The 20,598-nt window shown below is 46.3% G+C and overlaps 1 protein-coding gene across 1 annotated transcript in view; it reads right to left on the bottom strand.

Moving 5' to 3' along the window:
* RAD50 (RAD50 double strand break repair protein) overlaps window positions 1-20,598 on the bottom strand; it is a gene marked incomplete at both ends in the record, with an annotated part of 53,437 nt that overhangs the window by 23,081 nt on the left and 9,758 nt on the right. Inside the window, 11 exons of the mRNA XM_080698887.1 lie at window positions 799-992; window positions 1,417-1,543; window positions 1,892-2,081; window positions 9,633-9,870; window positions 10,826-11,001; window positions 13,034-13,191; window positions 14,029-14,211; window positions 15,387-15,593; window positions 16,186-16,379; window positions 17,389-17,554; window positions 17,977-18,105. Coding sequence (XP_080555013.1) covers window positions 799-992; window positions 1,417-1,543; window positions 1,892-2,081; window positions 9,633-9,870; window positions 10,826-11,001; window positions 13,034-13,191; window positions 14,029-14,211; window positions 15,387-15,593; window positions 16,186-16,379; window positions 17,389-17,554; window positions 17,977-18,105 — 1,962 coding nt within the window. The remainder of the gene's footprint in view (window positions 1-798; window positions 993-1,416; window positions 1,544-1,891; window positions 2,082-9,632; window positions 9,871-10,825; window positions 11,002-13,033; window positions 13,192-14,028; window positions 14,212-15,386; window positions 15,594-16,185; window positions 16,380-17,388; window positions 17,555-17,976; window positions 18,106-20,598) is intronic.

The raw sequence follows: 20,598 nt of genomic DNA on the forward strand, positions 1-20,598 counted from the left end.
ATTAAAAGGACTATCTGAAATCAATGCCACCTCCTATTAGATGCATAAACTGGGCCATGTGTAAAACCCAATTTTCTTTTTTTTATAAAGAGGAGATTTAGTCATCTAACTCAATAGCATGGCTGAGACATTGAGTGTTTTAATGTAAAAGTGATTTATAAATAGTAAAAAAAAATATAAATGCAAGGTAATAATATTTTAAAAGATATTCCAAGCCTCTGATAATCTAAAATCCATAAATATTTGAATACCAAAGAAACATTTTTGGTAGTTGAGGATAAATGGGTTAAAAATTTACTCGGCACTTAGTGAATGACTGTGTATACTTATGGCAACCTAGGTAGGACTGCCGTTTCTAAAACTGTTCACAATTTTACTGGTTGAGTCTTAGAGCTGACTTGGCAAATGCATTCCAGCACACGTGGGCATCAGTGCTGCTGTCTTGGTGAGGGCTCTGGGAGTGCATCTGTAATCAAATGGAAACAGTGCCGTGGAGGGTATCTGCCAGGGTAGAGCAACACACGCCTCCCACCCAGGAAGCCATCCTCAGAGAGCTATCCAATCAGCACGTGACCACCTGTCACACGATGTCCTATCTTACCAGCAGCGGGTTCCTCCTACTCATGGCCAAACTCCTCCTCAGCAGGACAAACTCCCATCACTCAGCACACACACAAAGAATAACTATACCATGTTTAGTCGATCCTCACAGTCCAGCAGTTCTGGCCATTATTGCAAGAAGGAAGACTTCATATATTTGGATTAATTTAATAAACAAACATGTAAGAATGTTCACACCTTTATCTCTCTATATAAAGACTGGACTTCAGTAGATAATTCCACAGTCTGTTCCTCCAGTTGCTGACGACGTTGCAAATTAGTGGATATTTGAAGTTTCTCTGACTTAAGTTCATTTGCTGTGCTTTTTAGGTGCTGAATTTGTTCCTGTTGGTCCTGTATAAGCTTACGATTCAATTCAATCTTGCTGGAAACTACACAAAGACATATTGACGCAGTGATTAACTTAAGACTACAGAAAATCCTTCCAGCTTGTATAGGTCTGTGGCATCCATGAAGGCGGGATCCCTGTGGGTCCCACCGACTACACAGGAGTGTCATGAGGAGCCCCAGCCACGCTTCCCAGCCCCGCCCGGGCCGCTCAGGTGAAGCTCACGGGGCAGGCGCGACCGAGAGCAAGCAGTTCTCTGCTCTCCGCCCACCAGTCCAAATGGGCGCAGAGCAGACAGCGGAGCGATGCTGCTGACACAAGAGAACCAGTGCCCTGGGGGAGAAGAGAACGGGTACCCTGTGGGCGGGGAGGAAGAAAGCTCCATGGAACAGGCCTAAAATCTATCACAAAAAGAACATCCTGGTGATGCTGAGGTCCTCTTCGGTGTGGAAAACAGGCCATCTTACCTGTATCCAGTTTGTGCTGCTTTTCCTGCTTCTCCTGGTTCACCTGCTGAACAGTCCGACCCAAGTCTATGCCTTGTAGCTTAGCCGCTTGCTGTGCGATTTTTCTTTCAACATCTCTAAGTTCCATCTTAAGAACAGGACAGTTATTTCCTCTAAGGAACTTACTGCATTATGATAATTCGAAAGCTTTTTAGCAATTTAGTTAAGATGAAAGTGAAATTAATTTTTAGCAATTCAAATGAGATAAAGAAAAGGAAGCTGACTGAAAATGAAAAACAGAATTGTCTTCATTTACACAATTTATGAATAAAAAAAATCCAAACCCAGGAACACAAATGAATCATTTACTCCCTAAGACTTCCTGGAATTCTAAACACAATCCGTACCCGAAAACAGCGACGGTTTTTAACGCTCTCCCGTCTCACAGGCAGGTCACCATGAACCAGGTGTTGCTTGCCTTAAGCAGCACACTTACCTGGAGCCTCTCCATGATGGTAACATCGGTCAGGCAGACTTTGGCACCTTCTTCTTCAGGTATTATTGTACCCAGGAGCGTTTCCTGTTCCTCTGTGTCATTCTTCAGGCGCTGCATGTCTCTGCTGACACTCTGCAGTTTGTTTCTTAGCTCTGGTACTTCCTTTTCCTTCAGATCAATTATGCTTTGCCTTAACAGAAAACACACAACTAGAAACAATCCACCTGAGCGGGCGTGGCGGCGCACGCCTATGACCTCAGGACTTGGGAGGATGAGGTAAGAGGATCGCAGGCTCTCGGCCAGCCTCAGCAACTTGTGAAGTGAGGTCCTCCACAACTTAGTGAGACCCTGTATCAAGAAAAGACCTAAAAAAACAGGGCTGGGGGTGTAGTCAGAGGTGGAATGCCACTGGGTTCCAAAGCTACCGTAGCTGAGCTTTCTTATGGCTGGACGGAGGCCCTGCTGTTTGGGCATGAACACCACAGACGTGACGCTGCCCCTCTCTGGGTGTCCCTTCAGTGGCAACAGGATGTCAGCGTGTCTTATTGCCAATGACTCTGCTCCTCCTCGTGGGGAAGGTGGTGTCAGGTAGTCTTCTCCACCGTAAACTTACTACTTCTCTCTTTATAATTAAAAGATAATTTAGGGGCAATTCATTGAGAGTATGTCAATATCCTAATATCCTGCTTCTCAAACTTCTTTTTTCTGTGTGTGTGTGGGGTACTGGAGATTGAACCTAGTTCAGAGGGGCATTCAACCTCTGAAAACTACACCCTCAGTCCTATTTTAGTTTTATTTTGAAACAGGTTCTCACTAAGTTACAAACGGCCTCACAAGTAGCTGAGGCTGGTCATGAACCCGTGATCCTCCTGCCTCAGCCTCCCACGTACTAGGCGTGCGCTACCACACCTGGCTTGAAAAATATTCTATACACTGATCATAGTCATCAAAAATGCCACAGTCATGAAAAACAAAAACTGCTGAACTGTTATAGACCACAGGAGCCTCAGTATAGAAACACAACTACATGCGGTGCTGGGGATGGAACCCAGGGGCATTCTACCTCTGAGTTACGCTCCCAACCCTGTTTTTTATTCTTTATTTTGAAACAGGGTCTCACTGAGATGCAAAGGGCCTCACGAAGTAGTAGCTGAGGCTGTCCGTGAACCATGATCCTCCTGTCTCAGCCTCCCAAATGCTGGGATTACAAGCGTGCGCTACCACACCAGGCTAATTCCCTGGTTTTGATAACTAGGTTATGCTTACATAAATTATCAACATCAGGAGAAGTTGGGTGAAGGGTGCCTATAAACTCTCTGTACTATTTCTGCAATTTTTCTGTAAGTAGAAAATGATTCAAAATTAAAAATTAAGAAAAAAAAGATACATAGAGGAAGGAAGCCAGACACTCAACTAAAGATACATGAGTTTAAGGTACAAAAGCGTCTTTATCTTTTCAACTTCCGTATCAGTATTCTAACTAATGAACTGCCACTTCTCAGGCAGGTACTGGCTCCGCCCATATTTTGTTGATACTTCTGAAGCGAAAAAAACCCTTATATTCAAGTTTTTAAAAATCAAGTTTGTTTCAGAAAAAATTCCAAATCTTTACTTAAATGAATACAGTAAGTTGAAGTGGTATAATACATTAAGCTGCTAATAGGAATCTTTTAATACTATTTATTAAGTTATTAATATGGGTCTCTATATGTAACATTACAGACGGTCTTTCAAAATCTAAGAAAATACAGTCTGCTATCTAGCCCAGGAGAAATACAAGACCGTTCTTCCGGTAAGTGTAGCACAAGCGCAGTCGTCTCTCGTTTGGACATCACAGGCAACTCTCACAGTCAGGAGAGTCTTCACTTCCACTAGGGTTCTGACTTCTTGAGTAATGGCTGCTTTGGAGTCAAATGTCCAGCTCAGGCCACCCAGGGACGCACGGCACCTCCCAGTGGAGAGGAAGGCCCTCCGTCCTTCCCCGGCAGCCCTCTCTGCTGCACGCCGGTCCTGCGACTGAGCTCGCCCTGGTCAACCTTGGGTATGGGGCTAGTAGGAATCTTAGTAAAAACCAGAAAATCAAGGACTGCCACTTGTATATATCTGATTTTTTTTTTTTTTTTTTTTTTTTTTGGTGGTACTGAAGATTAAACCCAGATCATTGCACCTTCTAAGGCACAGGCCCAGCCCGATTTTATTTTTTAATTTTGAAACAGGGTCTAAGTTGCTGAGTATGTTCTGGAACCTGTAATCCTCCTGTCACAGCCTCCCAACCATACCTGGCTACACCTACCGATTTTCTTTTTTTTTCCTTTTTCTTTTTTTGCGGGCCTGGGGATGGAACCCAGGGGCATTCTACCTCTGAGCTACACTCCCTGTCCCATTTTTTATTCTTTATTTTGAAATAGGGTCTCACTGAGTTGTAGAGCCTCACTAAGTAGCTGAGGCTGTCCGCGAACCACAATCCTCCGGTGTCAGCCTCCTGAATGCTGGTATTACAAGCGTGCGCCACCATGCCCGGCTACACCTGCCGATTTTTAATAAGTACACCCTATGACCAAGACATGCCAACCTGAGTTGATCTGTGGCAAGAGACCCATAGTTTTATACAACGTGGAATATGAAGTATTCTTATTTCATACATGAAGTACAAAGTTAAATAATTATGAGTAATTAATTCCATGCTTGTATTACTTCCAGAATACTGCAGTCCCAGGCCAGCAGCTAAACCATGGTGGAGCTCTGAGTGCGTCGTGCCAGCTGAGCACTCTTCACTGGGCACCCTGGTGGGGAATTGAGGCAACACATGTAAATTTATTCCTATTTCCCATTCCACGCACAAGGCAGAACCCTTTATCATCGTGGCCCAGCGTGTGCTGTGGAGTGTTTCTGTGTGTGGTAATGGGGACTGAACCCCAGGGGCACTCTACCACTGCCTGACAGCTGCCCAGGCTGCCTTGAGTTGCGATTCTCCTGCCTCAGTCCGAGTGGCTGGTGTCACAGGCATCTACCACTGTGCTGGCTGGCGCCATCTTTGTAAGTGTGTTTGTGTATGTGTGTGGGGGTCACTAGGGATTGACCAGGGGCATTCTGTCTCTGAGGTCCACCCCGGCCCTCTTATTTTTTGAAAGAGAGTCTCACAAGTTGCCTGCAATCTACGATTCTCCTGTGTTGGCCTGCCAAGAACCATGATTACAGGTGTGTGTCGCTCACCTGGCTGGAACCATCTCTTTTGATTGTAGACCTAAAAAGCCAAAATAATTTCTAAGGAAAAGTAAAAAAGTCAGGCGTGGTGGTGCACGCTTGTAATCCCAGCACTTGGGAGGCTGAGACAGGAGGATTGTACAGGTTTGAAGCCAGCCTCAGCTACTCAGTGAGACCCTGTTTCCAAATAAAGTATAAAAAAAAAAAAATAGGTCTGGGAGTATAGCCCAGAGGTAGAAAAGACCCTGGGTTCCACCCCAGCACCACCAAAAAAAAAAAAAAAAAAAAAAGAGAGAAAGAAAAAAGAAAAAAAAAGTAAAGAAACTGCCTTAGAGATCAGGCTGTTGAGATCAGGCTGCTGAGATTATTGAGATCTATTAGGATTAAGTTTTATTTTCTCATGGTTCACAAGTTTTTATTAATATTATTTCTAGTGAACAAATCATGATTGTATAAATCTATGATGTTGTGTTTTCATACATGCATACCATGTGAGATTAGATCAATCTGATTAGCAAATCCACCCTCTTGCTTACCTATCATTTCTTACAGTAGACCCAAATCACCTGTCTTTGAACACCTTCCTTTTTCAAGGGGACTGCATACCAAAGGGGTCACACATGGATATATAAAATGGAGACACGAGGCAACAGCCAGGTTTCATTTCTGCGAGGTGCCATAAGACACGAGTTTCAGCTGTGATTTCCTTCACAGAGGCGCGCTCACTGCATGAGCTGGTTTGCACCCAGACACAGTGGGGCACACCTGCAATCCCAGTACTCGGCAGGCTGAGAGGATTGCAGGTTTCCGGCCAGCACCGGAACACTTAGCAAGACCCTGCTTCACAATAAAAATAAAGCAGAGACAGGCATGGTGGCCCACACTTGTAATCCCAGCATTGGGAGGCTGAGACAGGAATCGGATCCCGGTTCACGGCCAGCCTTAGCTACTTAGCAAGGCCCTCCGCAACTTAGTGAGACCCTGTTTCAAAATAAACAATAAAAAAATAGGGCTGAGGGTGTAGCTTAGAGGTGGAATGCCTCTGGGTTACATTCCCAGACCCACAAAAAAAATAAATAAATAAAATAAAATTTGCCTGGGGGTGCAGCTCAGTAGTAGAATGCCCCTGGGTTCCATCCCCAGTAAACCCTCGCCACACCCCCAACACAGAGTAGTTTGGGGCTTTAAATGAAAATATTACTTTCCCCAAAGAGGATAAGCACGATCCGGGTGCTTCTACTTCCCTTGCTCACCTTCTATCAGTCTGTCCTTAGAGACTTTCTAGCACCTGGATGTCCTTCCTCCAGGCCCCGCATGGCCGCCCACAGGCCTCTCCAGGGTCCTCTCTGCCGCCTCCATTGGCACTCCCCGCAATCACTCTGTGCTCCTGGCCAGCCCTCACCAGCACACCAGGCCCGACTAATAGCCTGGTGATAACGGCCTGGTTTCCCACTCGCGCGGGCCCCACACGGCAGGACGCTGCTGCCCTCCCTGCACTGACAGCACAAGCCAGCAGAGAGCTCTCAGGCACCGCTGGTGCAGAGGGCACGCCTCTGAGAAGACAAGGGAACAGGGCTACATGCCCTTTCTTGCACTTCACCACCAAGAGCAGCTCTCACGCTACTCTGCGTAGCCCTGCGCCCCCGTGGCTGCCACACGCAGACCGCTAGGATGCCTCTGGGGCGCCCAGGCAGTCTGGTCCACACCGAGGTCTGCGGGGAGCCTAATGAGCCCGAGTCACTTCACCGGCGGCAGGACCAGGGCCCAGAGGGACGGTGAAGCCCCTCGGGCCGCCGGGGGCTCAGCCTGACTGTGCTCCGCACCAGCCCAGGTGCCTTCGGAGGCGAGGAGAGCAGAAACACGGCCCACCCAAGGCGACCCGCAGAGGACGCCAGCCAGTTACTTGGCCTCTCCTCCCACGGGGAGGTGCGTGACCTCCCTGACACTGGCAGGCTCTGACCACTGCGATCAGCAGGGAATGGCTGCCCTGTGGGGCGCCCGTGCCAGCTTCTGAGCCCAGACACAGGGGACTCTCAGCCTTGTCCTGTCTCTGGGAATACTCGCCCTGGGGACACTTCACCGGGTGACCCGACTCTGCTACCCAACGCCCCAGACACGCGTGGAGGCCCCGCGGAGGCACTGTCTCAGTGCTAGCCAAGCTCCAGCCAGCAGGTGAAGTCCACTCGGCCCCACCGCGCCTGCGACGGCTGTGCCAGTCTCTGACCGCGAGCACCTTAAAGCCCCAGGTGAGAAGCACCCCGCTGGCCAGGTTGCCGCCAAACTCAGAAAACTGACACCACACACCACGTTTTGTGGACACTTGTCACACGCCAATAAATACCCAGAACAAACTCTGCATTTACCGTGGAGACACAGTGAGCAGGACACGCAGCCGGATGGCAGGGGCTAAGTCAACACCACGTGGTCTCTGCCCAGCGAGCACCCCAATGTCACGCTTCCTCGCCCGCTTCCCACCGGCTTCAAGGTCTACCCTTCGGTTGAGTTTTGAATACTACCCAATCTTTCCCCTCCTTCTCTCCGGCTAAGTATTGCTCTTTCTCCCGGTCACACTCTCCTGTGGCCCCAATAATCTGGTTTGCAGTCTCAATGTTTGCATTACTATTCTGTTACTGCACAGCTTAAAACAAGAGCCCGTGTTCTGCCCAGACCTGAGGCTCTGAGGATGTTCCCTGAGGTCTCAGGGGCCGCAGCCGCCTCCAGGCTGGCCTCAACCCACTTCTCAGCTCACTGCTCCAAGGCACAGGCTCGCCCTCTCCTCCGACACGGCAGCTAGCCTCCTCCAGGCGGGCAGGTAGGGCAGCCGTGGGCTTTATTTCTGTTGGTGGTCCTGTGGATGGAGACCAGACTGGGCTTGAGTTTGCAATCCTCCAGTCTCGGCCTCCCAAGTACCGGGATGACAGGTGTGAGCCACCACGCCCGCTGCCACAGTACTCTGTAGTAACCTAACCCGGGGGGTGGACATGCCATCACCATTACTGGTGAGACCAGGCCAGCAACAGCACGCAGAGACTACACATGGACGCAGGGCAGGACCACTCAATATATCACTACATTAATTTTCTGAAACACCTTTGATTAAATCCCTTAGGGTGGCTCCTCGCTTCCTATGAAAGAGGGTTATAGCTAGGCCTGCCTGATGCTGTTCTTCCCAACTGCCAGGATCAGCCCCCACGCCTGCCCAACTCCAAAGGCCCCGGCCCCGGCCCCGGCCGTGCTCCTGCTCCCACGGCCGCTTCGCTCCCTTCCTAATAACTGCACAGAACCGTTTCTGTAGGCTACGCATCCCTTTCCCTGCCTCACTCTCCAAATCCTGTGCATGTGTCTGAGCCACGTTCACGGACGGCATGAAGGAAGCCCAGCCTCTAAGGAGACCACCGGCCGTGTGGGTTAGGAAAGGCTGGTCCTGTGAACAGCCTGGTGCTCTAGATTCCGGGAGACACCAGGCAATCATTACATATCGACTTGATTTTATTTATAAATAGACCATCACCTACATTTTTTATACAAGCAAGGGAAAATATCAACAAGAGAAATAATCAATGATTCATTCTTTTTTTTTATGTGTGTGGTGCTAAGAATTGAACCCAGGGGCATTCTATGTCTGAGCTACACTCCCAGACCTAATTTAGTTTTTATTTGGAAACAATGTCTCGCTAAGTTGCTGAGGCTGGCTTTGACCCTGCAATACTCTTAGCCTCCCAAGTACTGTGATTACAGGTGTGAGCCACCACACCTAGCTGGTTCTCTTTTTTTTTTTTTAAGTGGTACTGGGGTTCCTGGAAGCCCTTCTACCTCCAGGCTACACTCCCAGACCTATTTTATATTTTTTTATTTATTTGGAAACAGGGTCTCTTAAGCCAGCGAGGTTGACTATGAACCTGCGTGATCTTCCTGTCTCCACCTTCCAAGCGCGGGGATTACAAGCATGCGCCACCATGCCTGGCTGATTCATTTTTTTAAAAGTGGAAATGACATAAAAATATAGCCTAAGATGTGATTTCTAGAAGAGCTTTTCAGTACAATTATTTTGCTGGATTTAGAAAATGACGTATCGCTGGGCGTGGTGACGCACGCTTATAATCCCAGTACCTGGAGGCTGAGACAAGAGGATTACAGTTCGCAGCCAGCCTCAGCTACTTAGTGAGGACCCCTGCAATTTAGTGAGACCCTGTTTCAAAATAAAGAATAAAAAATAGAACTGGGGATGTAGCTCAAAGGTAGAATGCCCCTGGGTTCAATTCCCAGTACCCCCAAAAAAGTGATATATTAATAACAGTTTTAAATCTTCCAATCTTGCCCTGAAGCCAAATCTCATGACACACACACACACACACACACACACACGCACCCGACAAGTTTAAGAAATAAGCCTATCTTCAAGCAAAACCGCTCATTCTTCTGGCATACGAGCAGCACAGCACAGGGCGCGCTGGCTCGCGACCTCGGCTTTATTCTACTCTTTCAACACGCGCGTTCCAGCACCGCAGCCCGCCAGGCGCGGCGCGGCGGCCCTCACCTCACGGGCACGAGCCCCAGCATGTCATCACGTCGCCTTTCCTTCTTCTTCAGCTCTGACTCTGTGGACCTGAGCTTATCCGGAGCGAGCCGCAGCTTGGCCTGCAGGTCACTGACGACTTCCTGCAACTCGGCCTCCGTCTGGAAGACTCTCTGGCACACGGGGCAACACGACTGGCTCTCATCCGTCAGCTGAGCGATGAACTGGGAGTAGACCGCCGTGGCTCCGGCCAGCATGGCTTCGGAAGAAAGAATCTCCAGTGAGAAAAATACATTTCTGTTTCTATAAATATGATTTTTCGTTAATTATAAATACACTAAAATGAAATAAAAGGCATAATTAAGTCTTCTCCCAAAGGACAGATCTGTATAAATTATCTTTTTTATAATGTTATATATGAAAAGTTTAACATCTATCCAGAACTTTCTAAGTGCCAGACACTGTTCTCAGAACTTTACATTTATAATCAAATTTACTCCTTTTTGATACCCTGGGTGTGAGTAGCTGTCTTCATTTTGTAGATAAAGACTCTGAACCCAGGTTTCAAGAAGTTGCCCAAACTCATGCAGTAAGTCCCAAAGCCACAATGGGAATCCAAGCCATGTGGCCAGGACGAGACCCATCTCTCCATCCACCTACCTACCTACCTACCTACTTATTTACTTGATGCGGTGCTGGAGATTGAACCCAGAAGTAGTCTACACACCCCCAACCCTATTTTTTTTCAAGATTTTATTTGGAAACAGGGTCTAAGTCGATGCAAGCTTCATTGAGTTGCGGAGGCTGCATTCAAACTTGTGATCTAGCCGTCACAGGCATCGTGGCACACTCCTGTAATCCCAGTACTTGGGAGGCTGAGCCAGGAGGATCACAGGTTCAAAGCCAGCCTTGGCAACTTAGTGAGGCTCTCAGGAACCTAGTGAGACCCTGTTTCCAAAAAAGAAGTAAAATTGGGCTGGGGGTGTAGGTTGGAGGTAAAATGCCTCTGGGTTCCATCCCCACTGCCAAAACACCCAAAAAAATCTGCGATCCTCCTGTCTCACTCAGCTTTTCAAATACTGGGAATACAGGTGTGCACCACTGTGCCAGCTCCTAACAAGACTTAAAACTCTCCCGTCCTCAAGGGTTACCTGTAAATGAAAACTCAAAGTGCCAACCTGCCTTGACAACCAATGGGTAGGCAGGTGACTCACCTCGCTGTTTTGAGGATTTTTCAATATCCTCTTTAAGTCTGTCTAAATCACTTTCAAAATCCTGGCTCCCGCAAACATCGAAAAGCTTGTCTTCATAACTGGACAGCTGTTCTTCCTTTCTTTTTAGTTCATTATTTATATGATTCCTATTTTGCTCAGTTGAAGCTAGTTCCTTGCTAAAAAGAAAACAAACGTAGATTAAAAACGTGAGAAATGAGCTGGGTGTGGTGGCGCGAGCTAAGACAGGAGAATCACAGTTCATGGAAAGCTCAGCTACTTAGTGAGGCCCTTTGCAATTCAGTGAGACCCTGTGTCAAAGAATAAAAACTAGGGCTGGGGGTGTCGGAGGTAGAATGCCCCTCGGTTCCCAACCCAGTACCAAAAATATAGAAATAAAAAAATAACGTGAAGAAAAATTTGAAAGGCAGATAGAAGGCAAACTGCTAACAAATTGTCACAAAGGGCCGGCGTGACCAAAGACTTCTAAAATGTCCGTCTGGCTAATTAGTGAAGTCACAGGACCGAGCCTGGGCCGTGAGCGTGCAGAGCGTGTGCTCCACCACTGAGCTGTAGCCCCAGCGCAAACGCCTTTCTAGAAGGACGGTGACGCCCTGGACACTGACTCAGCTGCCATTCCTGGCTACGGCCTGCTCCCAGAACACTGGACTCAGGCAGAATTCTGCCTGCCTGGGGACGTGGAGGACCCATGGTCTTGGGGCCCAGTTCAGGGCCTCAGCCAGATGCTTGCTGCTGTCTAGAGGGAATGAAGGGGGGCGGCCTGTACCTTACCATTTCCTTACTCTCCTGTAAACAGTTATCTTTGGTCCTGCAGTCCCTCTCACTCAGCAAAGCTTTTGCTAACACCAGAGATGGTGGCACACCCTTATAATCCCAGTGCTTAGGGGCTGAGACAGGAGGATCATCGTGGGTTTGCAGCCAGCCTCAGAGGCAGAATGACCCTGGTTTCAATTCTGAGTACCACACATACACGTAAAAAGATCTTGCTTACTAATACAATTTTTCTCCATCAACTCTTAAACAGCATCTTCGCAAACCTATCAGGATTTTTCAATTTTTAGGTTATGATGTATCAGCAAGTCACAGAATTTAACTTAATGCATGGTACTCAGCGTGTGTGTGTGTTGTGTGGTACTAGGGGACTGAACCCAGAGGTATTCTACCTTCAAACACCTCCAGCCAGATTTTATTTCTTATTTTGAAACAGGGTCTCACTGGGTTAATGCGAATCTCACTTCTTGATGAGGCTGTCCTCAAACCTGTGATCCTCCTGTCTTAGCCTCCCACGCGGCTCAGCATATTCTTAAAAAGTGAAACAGAAGACAATATATTGGAGTAGATTTGCTTCAGGTAAGTGTACGTGACTGCACGTGAGCTTGTCCTAGTCCCCACTATGAGCCACAGTAAAAATGGGGAAAGAACCAACACGGACAGCACTCGGAGCCCAACTCCACGGAGCACTTTCGTCGTGGCTGCCGAAGAGCCGAGGAGAGTGCAGCCTTCCCCTGCTCTAGCTCTAAGCGCCCTGCTGGGCGGACCGCTCCTGGAGGCGGCTTCCCAGACACCGCCCTGGCCAGCTCCCCCTGCCTGGCCAGTCCCAGCTCCTCTCTCCACGAGCACTCACACACCAGCACGCGTCTCCTAGGAACCTAACCAACCCCACCAATCTGCGTGAAATTCTGACCCTCCGCTTTGACCACCAGCTAAGGTAGCATCTAAGAAAAATGACTGCTTTTATAATTATTCAGAAAAATGCAAAGACAATTATAGAAATTTAATCTTGTTACTTAGATCTACAAACTTTTATGGGACAAGAATTCAAAATTACTATACATTATCATTTGACCTAAGAAAAATAGGTCAATTAATATGACATATGCCATTTTGTAACAATAATTTTTTTGGTGGTACTGGGGATGGAACCCAGGGACCTTCTACCTCCAGGCTATACCCCCAGACCTATTTTTATATTTTTATATTTTATTTGGAAACAGGGTCTCACTAAGTTACGAAGGGCCTCACTAAGCTGCTAAGGCTGGCTTCGAACCTGTGATCCTCCTATCTTAGCCTCCTAAGTACCGGGATTACAAGCATCCACCATCACACCCGGCTGAATAAATTATTTTTAAAAATTAATAAAAGCATGAAGCAAGACATTTCTATTACAATAATAATATTCCAACTACTTACTTCAATTTGGCAAGTCTGTCCCTGGTCTGATTAATTTCTTTTGATTTGCTATGAAGCCAGTCTTCAAGTTGTTTTTTGTTGGGAAAATACCCCAACAGTGAAGTTAATTCATCACCGTGCCTAGACTTTATCTTTCTGATTTGTTCTTCCTTGTCAGCCTATATGTTAAAAAAATTAATTAAGACAGTATTCCACTTTATATCAAGAACAAAAATAAATTCTAGATTGAGTAATGCTCTTGACTTAAAAATAAAACTATAAAAATGCAAGAAGAAGCCGGGCGTGGTGGCGCACGCTTGTAATCCCAGCATTCAGGAGGCTGAGACCAGAGGATCGCGGTTCGTGGACAGCCTCAGCTACTTAGTGAGGCCCTCTGCAACTCAGTGAGACCTTGCTTCAAAACAAAGAATAAAAAATAGGGTAGGGGTATAGCATGGAGGTTGAATGCCCCTGGGTTCCATCCTCAGACCCACAAAATAATAAAAAATTAAAAAATAAAAATAAATTTAAAAATAAAAATGCAAGAAGAAAACAAAGTATTTCTTAAAAGTCTTAGATTGGGAACGGTCTTGCTAAACCATAAGGGTAAAAGTCTGATAACGTTTTACAACTTCTCTACCTCTAAAGTTAACAGCAATGTGCACATATGTGTTTGGGGGTATGTACTTCTACATTATCAGTTTTTTGTAATTAAAAACAACTTCTGCTAGGCACAGAAGCACATGCCTATCATCCCAGCTACTCCAGAGACTGAGGCAGGAGGATCTCTTGAGCTGGAGAGTTTGCAGCTTGGAAAACACAGCAAGAGTCTGTCTCAAAAATAAATAAATACAAGTAATTTTTAAGCTTAAAAGTCTATTTTACAGAGTGTTAAGCTCAGTTAACCTCTAAAATACAAGGCCAATGCCAAACCAATACCTCACAGTCTATCAGTAACGATGCAAGACAGACTACTTTAGACCCCAAAGTCCAGCTAGAACAGAAAGGAACCGCACTCTGTCTCGGGTCAGCATCTCCAACTGCGTGCGGGTGGTCGTTTGCTGGTTCAGCTGCTCCATCTCCTGGTCCAGCTTGCGCAAGGTCCTGTCCAGGTCCACCTTCTCGCTCTGAAGGCTCACGACCTCTGTTTTCAGGGTTTCCACACTGCTGTTCTTCTCGGCCTTGCTTAGTTCACGTTCCTAATCAATAATCAGATACACAGGTCTGTATTATTTTGTGTCAGAATTAAAATAACGACAAGGTGTATTCCTCAGAATAGTCAAACTATTATATGCTATATTCAACAAGAGAAAAAACACAAGACTACATAAGCTTTAGGGAAAATCTTCTTAAAAGTTACTAGGCTATAATGGTACAGAATTAGTAAATACACCTGGAAGAGTCAAAGAGGGAAACAAGAACCATTCTTAGAAAAACTAGGCCTAAGTATATACACGAATGGCTTGTTAAGCAATTAAGTATTCACTAAATCCACATGTGATTCATTACACTGCCTGGCATACAGAGACTGGGAAAACAGGATGATGTGGTCCCCGTGACAATACTGTGGTAAAGTACCAGACCGACGCAAATATATGCTGTAACAGCGGGTTAAGGCCAAAACAATGTTTACTTATATGATCAAGATGGGGCTTCAGAGAGGATTCGCCCCACCTTAGGCTGCTTACTCTGGTGATGGAGAGGTGAAAAGAGGGGATGAATTAGCAGGAAGAAAATCCGGAAATTCTTGAAGAAAAAGAGATTGGCTAAGAAAAATTGTTCATCACAGAAAAAGTGGTAACAAGTCAAAATTAATACAAAATTAATATAAAATTAATATAAAATTATATATAATATAAAATTAATATAATATAAAAATGACCCTAGTGGGAATATACCTGCTTGTGACTTAGGTAAATGGCGCTTCCCCAAGACCTCACAATAGTCACCAGGTTCTGCGGTGTTTCCACGCCCCACCCCCAGGAGTTTGACTGGGAAGAGGTCTCAAGCGTCCAAGCCTGAGGGCAACCAGCCCTGAAAGGCTTCCTGATGACTCTGTCAACCACCAAGGTCCAGAAACAGAGATGGTGAGAAAGACACCAGATGAGGTGGTGTGGGATGGGGCCCTCCGTGGACTTGCGTGTACATCCCCATCACTCGGAACGGCATCAGGGTGTGTGGTTATGATGCAATGATAATAAAAGCAAACTTCAATACAGTACTATGGATGGCATTCAACATATGCCTAAACAATTGTATTTCAACACAAGATATTCAGGTAAGTCCATTTCACACGAGAGAATGCTATCAACGTCAGAATGCAAGATCTAAATGCCTTACACATCAAGACTGTTAGATCATTTGAACGGCTTACGGCTTTGGAGAGCTCCTGGTCCAGCTCGAGGATCCTATCTGAAGACCCTTCCAGCTGCTGCAATTCATGTTTCACATTTTTCAGCTCATTCTGCTTTTTACTTAGGATTTCTGATTTTAGCTCAATTATTCTTCCCAGTCCAGTTTTTTTATCCCTTATCTCATCTATCTGTTTTTGTTTCAGAGTTTCTTTTTCTGCAAAGTCATTCTAAACAAATATGTAAAGAATGGGCATTATTAATTCTTTCACTAAACAAACAATTTTCATTGCAAAAGTTACATATATACACTGAGGAAAATTTAAAAAGTCGTTTTAAATGTAACATGCAGCACCAAAAATAATTATTAATTGTGAGCAAATTTTTTTTTTGTAACTAGCCTTAAAAAGAGATTTTACTACACCAGCGAAGGTGGTCCATGTCTGTAACCTCAGTTCTTGGGAGGCTAAGAAAGGAGGATCACAGGTTCAAGGACAGCCTCAGCAACTTAGTGAGGTCTTCAGCAACTTACTGAGATCCTATTTCCAAATAAAAAATAAAATAGGGCTGTGGATGTAGCCCAGAGGTAGAATGCCCCTGGGTTTAATCCATAGTACCAAAAAAAAAAAAAAAAAAAAAAGAAAAAAAGATTTTACTTAAAAAACATTGCTTCCATAAATTTTTTTTTACCTTACAGCAGATTATATATCCTGACACTAATCTAAAAATATGTCAGATAGGGTTCATCCAAAAATTACAACAATTCAACTACAGAATCTGACACAAAAGAACATAACAAACACTGTATTTTGAAATATTTACCATCAGCTGATTGGCACATTCTGACTCCTTTTCTTGTCTTTCCTTCACTAGCTTGTGAAAATTTTTAATCTGTCTTTCAGTAAATGGTCCCCGCTCGAAGCCATCTAGTTCCAGCTGTGTTGCCAGAGACTGAATTGACGAGTCTCTGGCTCGAATATGCTCTTGATGGCGATCTGCCTGTAACTGCAGACGACCTTGAAAGATAATAAAGTAATACTTTTTATTGCTTCACACACACACACACACACACACACACGTGCGCACATATATGTATTTTGGTGCTAGGAATGAAACTCAGGGCCATTCTACCTCCAAGCTACAGTCTCCGGCCCTATTTTCTTTTGAAACAGGGTCTGAGCTGCACAAGTGCTCACTAAGTTGCTGAGGCTGGCCGCGGCTGCACTCCTCCTGTCTCAGCCTCCTGAGTACTGGGATTACAAATGTGCAGCGCGCCCGGCTGATCAGTTTATTTTCAAAAAGCTGAAGTCACTGTAGATTCGTGGGCAGTTGTGAAATATGACGCGGCGGGAGCTGGGCAGTGGCACGCCTGGGACCCCAGTTTCTCAGGAGGGGGAAGCAGGCTTGCGGCCAGCCCGGGCAACTGAGTGAGACCCTGTCTCAAAGTAAAATAAAAAGGGCTGGGGACAGAGCTCAGTGGTCGTGCACCTGCGTGGTACGCACGAGGCCCGGGCTCAATCCCAAGCGCCACCAAGAAACAGATAACACGTCACCCTCTTGTGTAGTCTGCCTTGTTTCCTAAATGAGAAGGCTTTGCAAAACTGCAGTGCATTACAACCAGATGTCAGTGCTGTTACAGCAACCCTATTCAACCTCCCCAGTGTTACTGCACCCATTGTGTGTGTATGAAGCTCCATATTTTTATGATCTGTATAAGTTCATAATCCGCTAAAACAGTGAAGACACTGAGTGGTCAGACAGGGAGAAGCCACTCAGCGCTCTTCCATCAGCACTGACCACAGCCGCCTCCCCCTGGGCCTCTGCTCCACACCCCAGCCGCCACTCACATGTCCACCATTTCTTAAGTTTTGACATCTGAAAATGTTATGTAAATGGAACATACTATGCCCAGCCTTTGGAGACTGATTTTTTTTTTCATTCAGCATAATTTCCTGGAGATTCTTCATTCGTACACAAAATAAAAACATTACAGTGAGAAAAAAAACTCAGTGAATGCTGTCCTACCCTGCTCGACAAGCAGTTCTGATTTTTCTTGATTGAGAAGCCGAGACTCTTTGTTTAACTTCTCCAGCTCACGCTGACAGTCTACCAGCCTCCTCTCTTTCTCCCTCACTGTTCTCTGGTGATTGTGGTATAAGTCATTCAGCTGCTCATCAGTCCCTTGAAAAACCTGCGTGAAACCAAAAAGCCTTTATGTATAAATACAAGAAACCATCTCACTGAGGTATGCAATATAAACCAAAGCTTACTCAGGATCTTTAACATAGACACAGAAGTAGTAAGAATACCAAGTTCTGGAGCTGGGCATGCATGGTAGTGCACACCTACAATCTCAGGACTTGGGAGGCTGAGACAGGAGGATCACAGGTTCAAGGACAGCCTCAGCGATAGACTCTTAGCAACTTAGTGCGATCCTGCCTCAGTAATAGAGTCGGGGTGTAGATCAGAGGGGAATGCCCGAGTCCAACCCCCAGCGCCACGCACGCACGCACGCACGCACGCGGTTATCCCCCCAAGCCGTGGCGAGCATGTTGTAAATGAGGTCCGTGAGCATAACCCCAGCAGCTCACGGAGGACACACTCCCCACAAACCCTCTCCATCTTCTGCTCCAGCTCACTGTTGTCTTTCTCCATCTGCTTCTTCCTGCTCTCCAGGGCTTTAATGTCATGGTCAAGTCTCATTATTTTAGAGAGATTGTGTTCGATTTCTTTTAGACGATTCTGAAAACAAACATTTTACATAAGTAAAATGCACTTGATTGCCGAGCGTGGTGGCGCACGCTTGTCATCCCCGCGCTGGGGAGGCTGAGACAGGAGGATCGCACAGGTTCGAAGCCAGCCTGAGGCTCTCGGCAACTTAGTGAGACGCTGTTTCCTAATAAAATACAAAATAGGTCTGGGAGTGTAGCCCAGAGGTAGAAAGCCTCTGGGTTCCACCCCCAGTACCACAAAATAAATAAATAAATAAATAAATAAATAAATAAAAAAAAAAATGCACTTGAGTTTAAAGTACTCATGGATAAAGAGAATAAAACATACAAGGACCAGCTCTTAGTAAAAATGACCTTGTTTAATGCAAACATCAGCACTGTACAGAAGGCACCAAGGATCAGAGATGTTAAGTAACCAGGCCAAGTCCTCAAACTAGTAGAGAAAAGCAGAAATAAAACCCCACTTTAACATCAAAGCCCAGGCTCTGCCCTCAACGCCTCCCACAAGGGATTCATTTGTGGGCACTGCAAGCCGCAGTACGTGAAATACCACATTTTAAGGCGAGTTAATTATTATTGCTGTTGTTAATATCAATTTGTAATGCTGGGGTTTGAACTAAGGGCCTACCGTATGCTAGGCGAGTATTCTACCACTGAGCTATATCCCCAGCCCTAATTTACTCTTAAAAATTTTATTTTATTTATTATTATTACTATTTTTTTGGTGGTACCGGGGTTCCTGGAAGCCCTTCTACCTCCGGGCTACACTCCCAGACCTATTTTTACATTTTTATTTGGAAACAGGGTCTCCTAAGCCAGCGTGAGCAGCTGGCTTCGAACCTGCGCGATCTTCCTGTCTCTGCCTCCCAAGAGCAGGGATTACAAGCGTGCGCCACCGCGCCCGGCTACTCTTAAAAATTTTAGAACTAGAGCCAGATGTGGTGGCGCACGTTTGTAATCCCAGCATTTGGGAGGCTGAGAAGGGAGGATCACGGTTCACAGCCAGCCTCAGCTACTCAGCCTTTGTAACTCAGTGAGATCTTGTTTCAAAATAAAGAATACAAAAGAGGGCTGGGGGTGTAGCTTGGAGGTAGAATGCTCCTGGGTTCCATCCCCAGTGCCACACACACACACACACACACACACACACACACACACACACAAAAAAAAACCCCACACTAGAGCCAGGCATGATACACATAGTTATAATTCCAGTACTTGGGAAGGTGAGACAGGAGGATCACAGGTTCAAGACCAGCCTCCATAACTTAGTGAGATGCTATTTGAGTTAAAAAATAAAATCAGGCTAGGGTACAGATGAGAGGTAGAATGCCCCTGGGTTCCATCCCCAGTGCCACAAAGGCATACACACACACACACACACACACACACACACACACACACACACACACACGTTAGGACTCTGCAGTAACGTGTATTAGAACGTGTGGCGAGCTGGCAGTGCATTCCAGCCTGTAGGCGGACACACACGGGAGACCACATCCAGGCAAAGTGTGCTCAGGCAGAGGACCGCAAGCGAGGGAGGACAACGGCCAGAGGCCCCGGGCCAGCTGGCTGCCTGTCTCCTAGGAGCGATGTGGCCTGGTCCAGGGCACCCCTTGGATGACAGCGGGGAGCATCTTCCAGGGAATGGCCTACGATTCCACAGCTGACCGGTCTCCTTCTAAGACAGTTTTGGAACCTAACTCTTAAATTAACATATTACACTTATTACTAGTGTTCAGATATGGACTGTGAACTTTGTAGCTGAATCAAAATGTATACTGAGCTGCAATGTTAGTATGAAAACGAGACTTCTGTGTATGTTCTGTACACTCGTGGACAGTGTGATCACCACGTAAGAGGCACTTCTTTACTAGTCCTCCAGCGGGTCTCCAGCCTGATCGGTGTTTACTATTCGCTGAATCAAGAACAAGAGATTGAGAGACGGAACTTCATGACAGTCACCGCGGCGCAGCCCGAGGGCGACTCCGCTCCAGCCCTGAGGCGCTGGGTACAGGAAAGGTAAACTGTGTGCGCGGCTTCAAAGCACCCTAGTCGATGAGCAACCAACACTGCCCAATACAATAGACACAAAGGCCAGGTAGATCCTTGACCCTGCACTTCGTAAGTGTACTGCCCTGCGCCTGGCTAAGAAATAAGTTACTAGCCCCCTCCCCTCATAACCCTCAACGCTGCAGGCCCAGCGCCGCGCCGGCTGCAGAGCCCGCATGGCTAGGACTGGGAGAAAGAACTGAAAACGAAAACTGAAATGGCGCACATAATTCATCTGAGAACTTCAAACTGTCAAAACTTCTACAAGAAAATTTTTGTGGTATTAGGTGGCAAAGGCTGTGAACTTTCTAGGTATGAAACGAAAAGCACAAACCACAGAGGAAAAATTTATAAACTGTACCTCATCAAAATTTAAAACTCAGCCAGGCGTGGTGGCGCACGCTTGTCATCGCAGCACTCGGGAGGCTGACACGGGAGGATCGCGGTT

This window comes from Muscardinus avellanarius, assembly GCF_963383645.1.
Source record: "Muscardinus avellanarius genome assembly, chromosome: 7".
Classification (NCBI taxonomy): Eukaryota; Metazoa; Chordata; class Mammalia; order Rodentia; family Gliridae; genus Muscardinus; species Muscardinus avellanarius.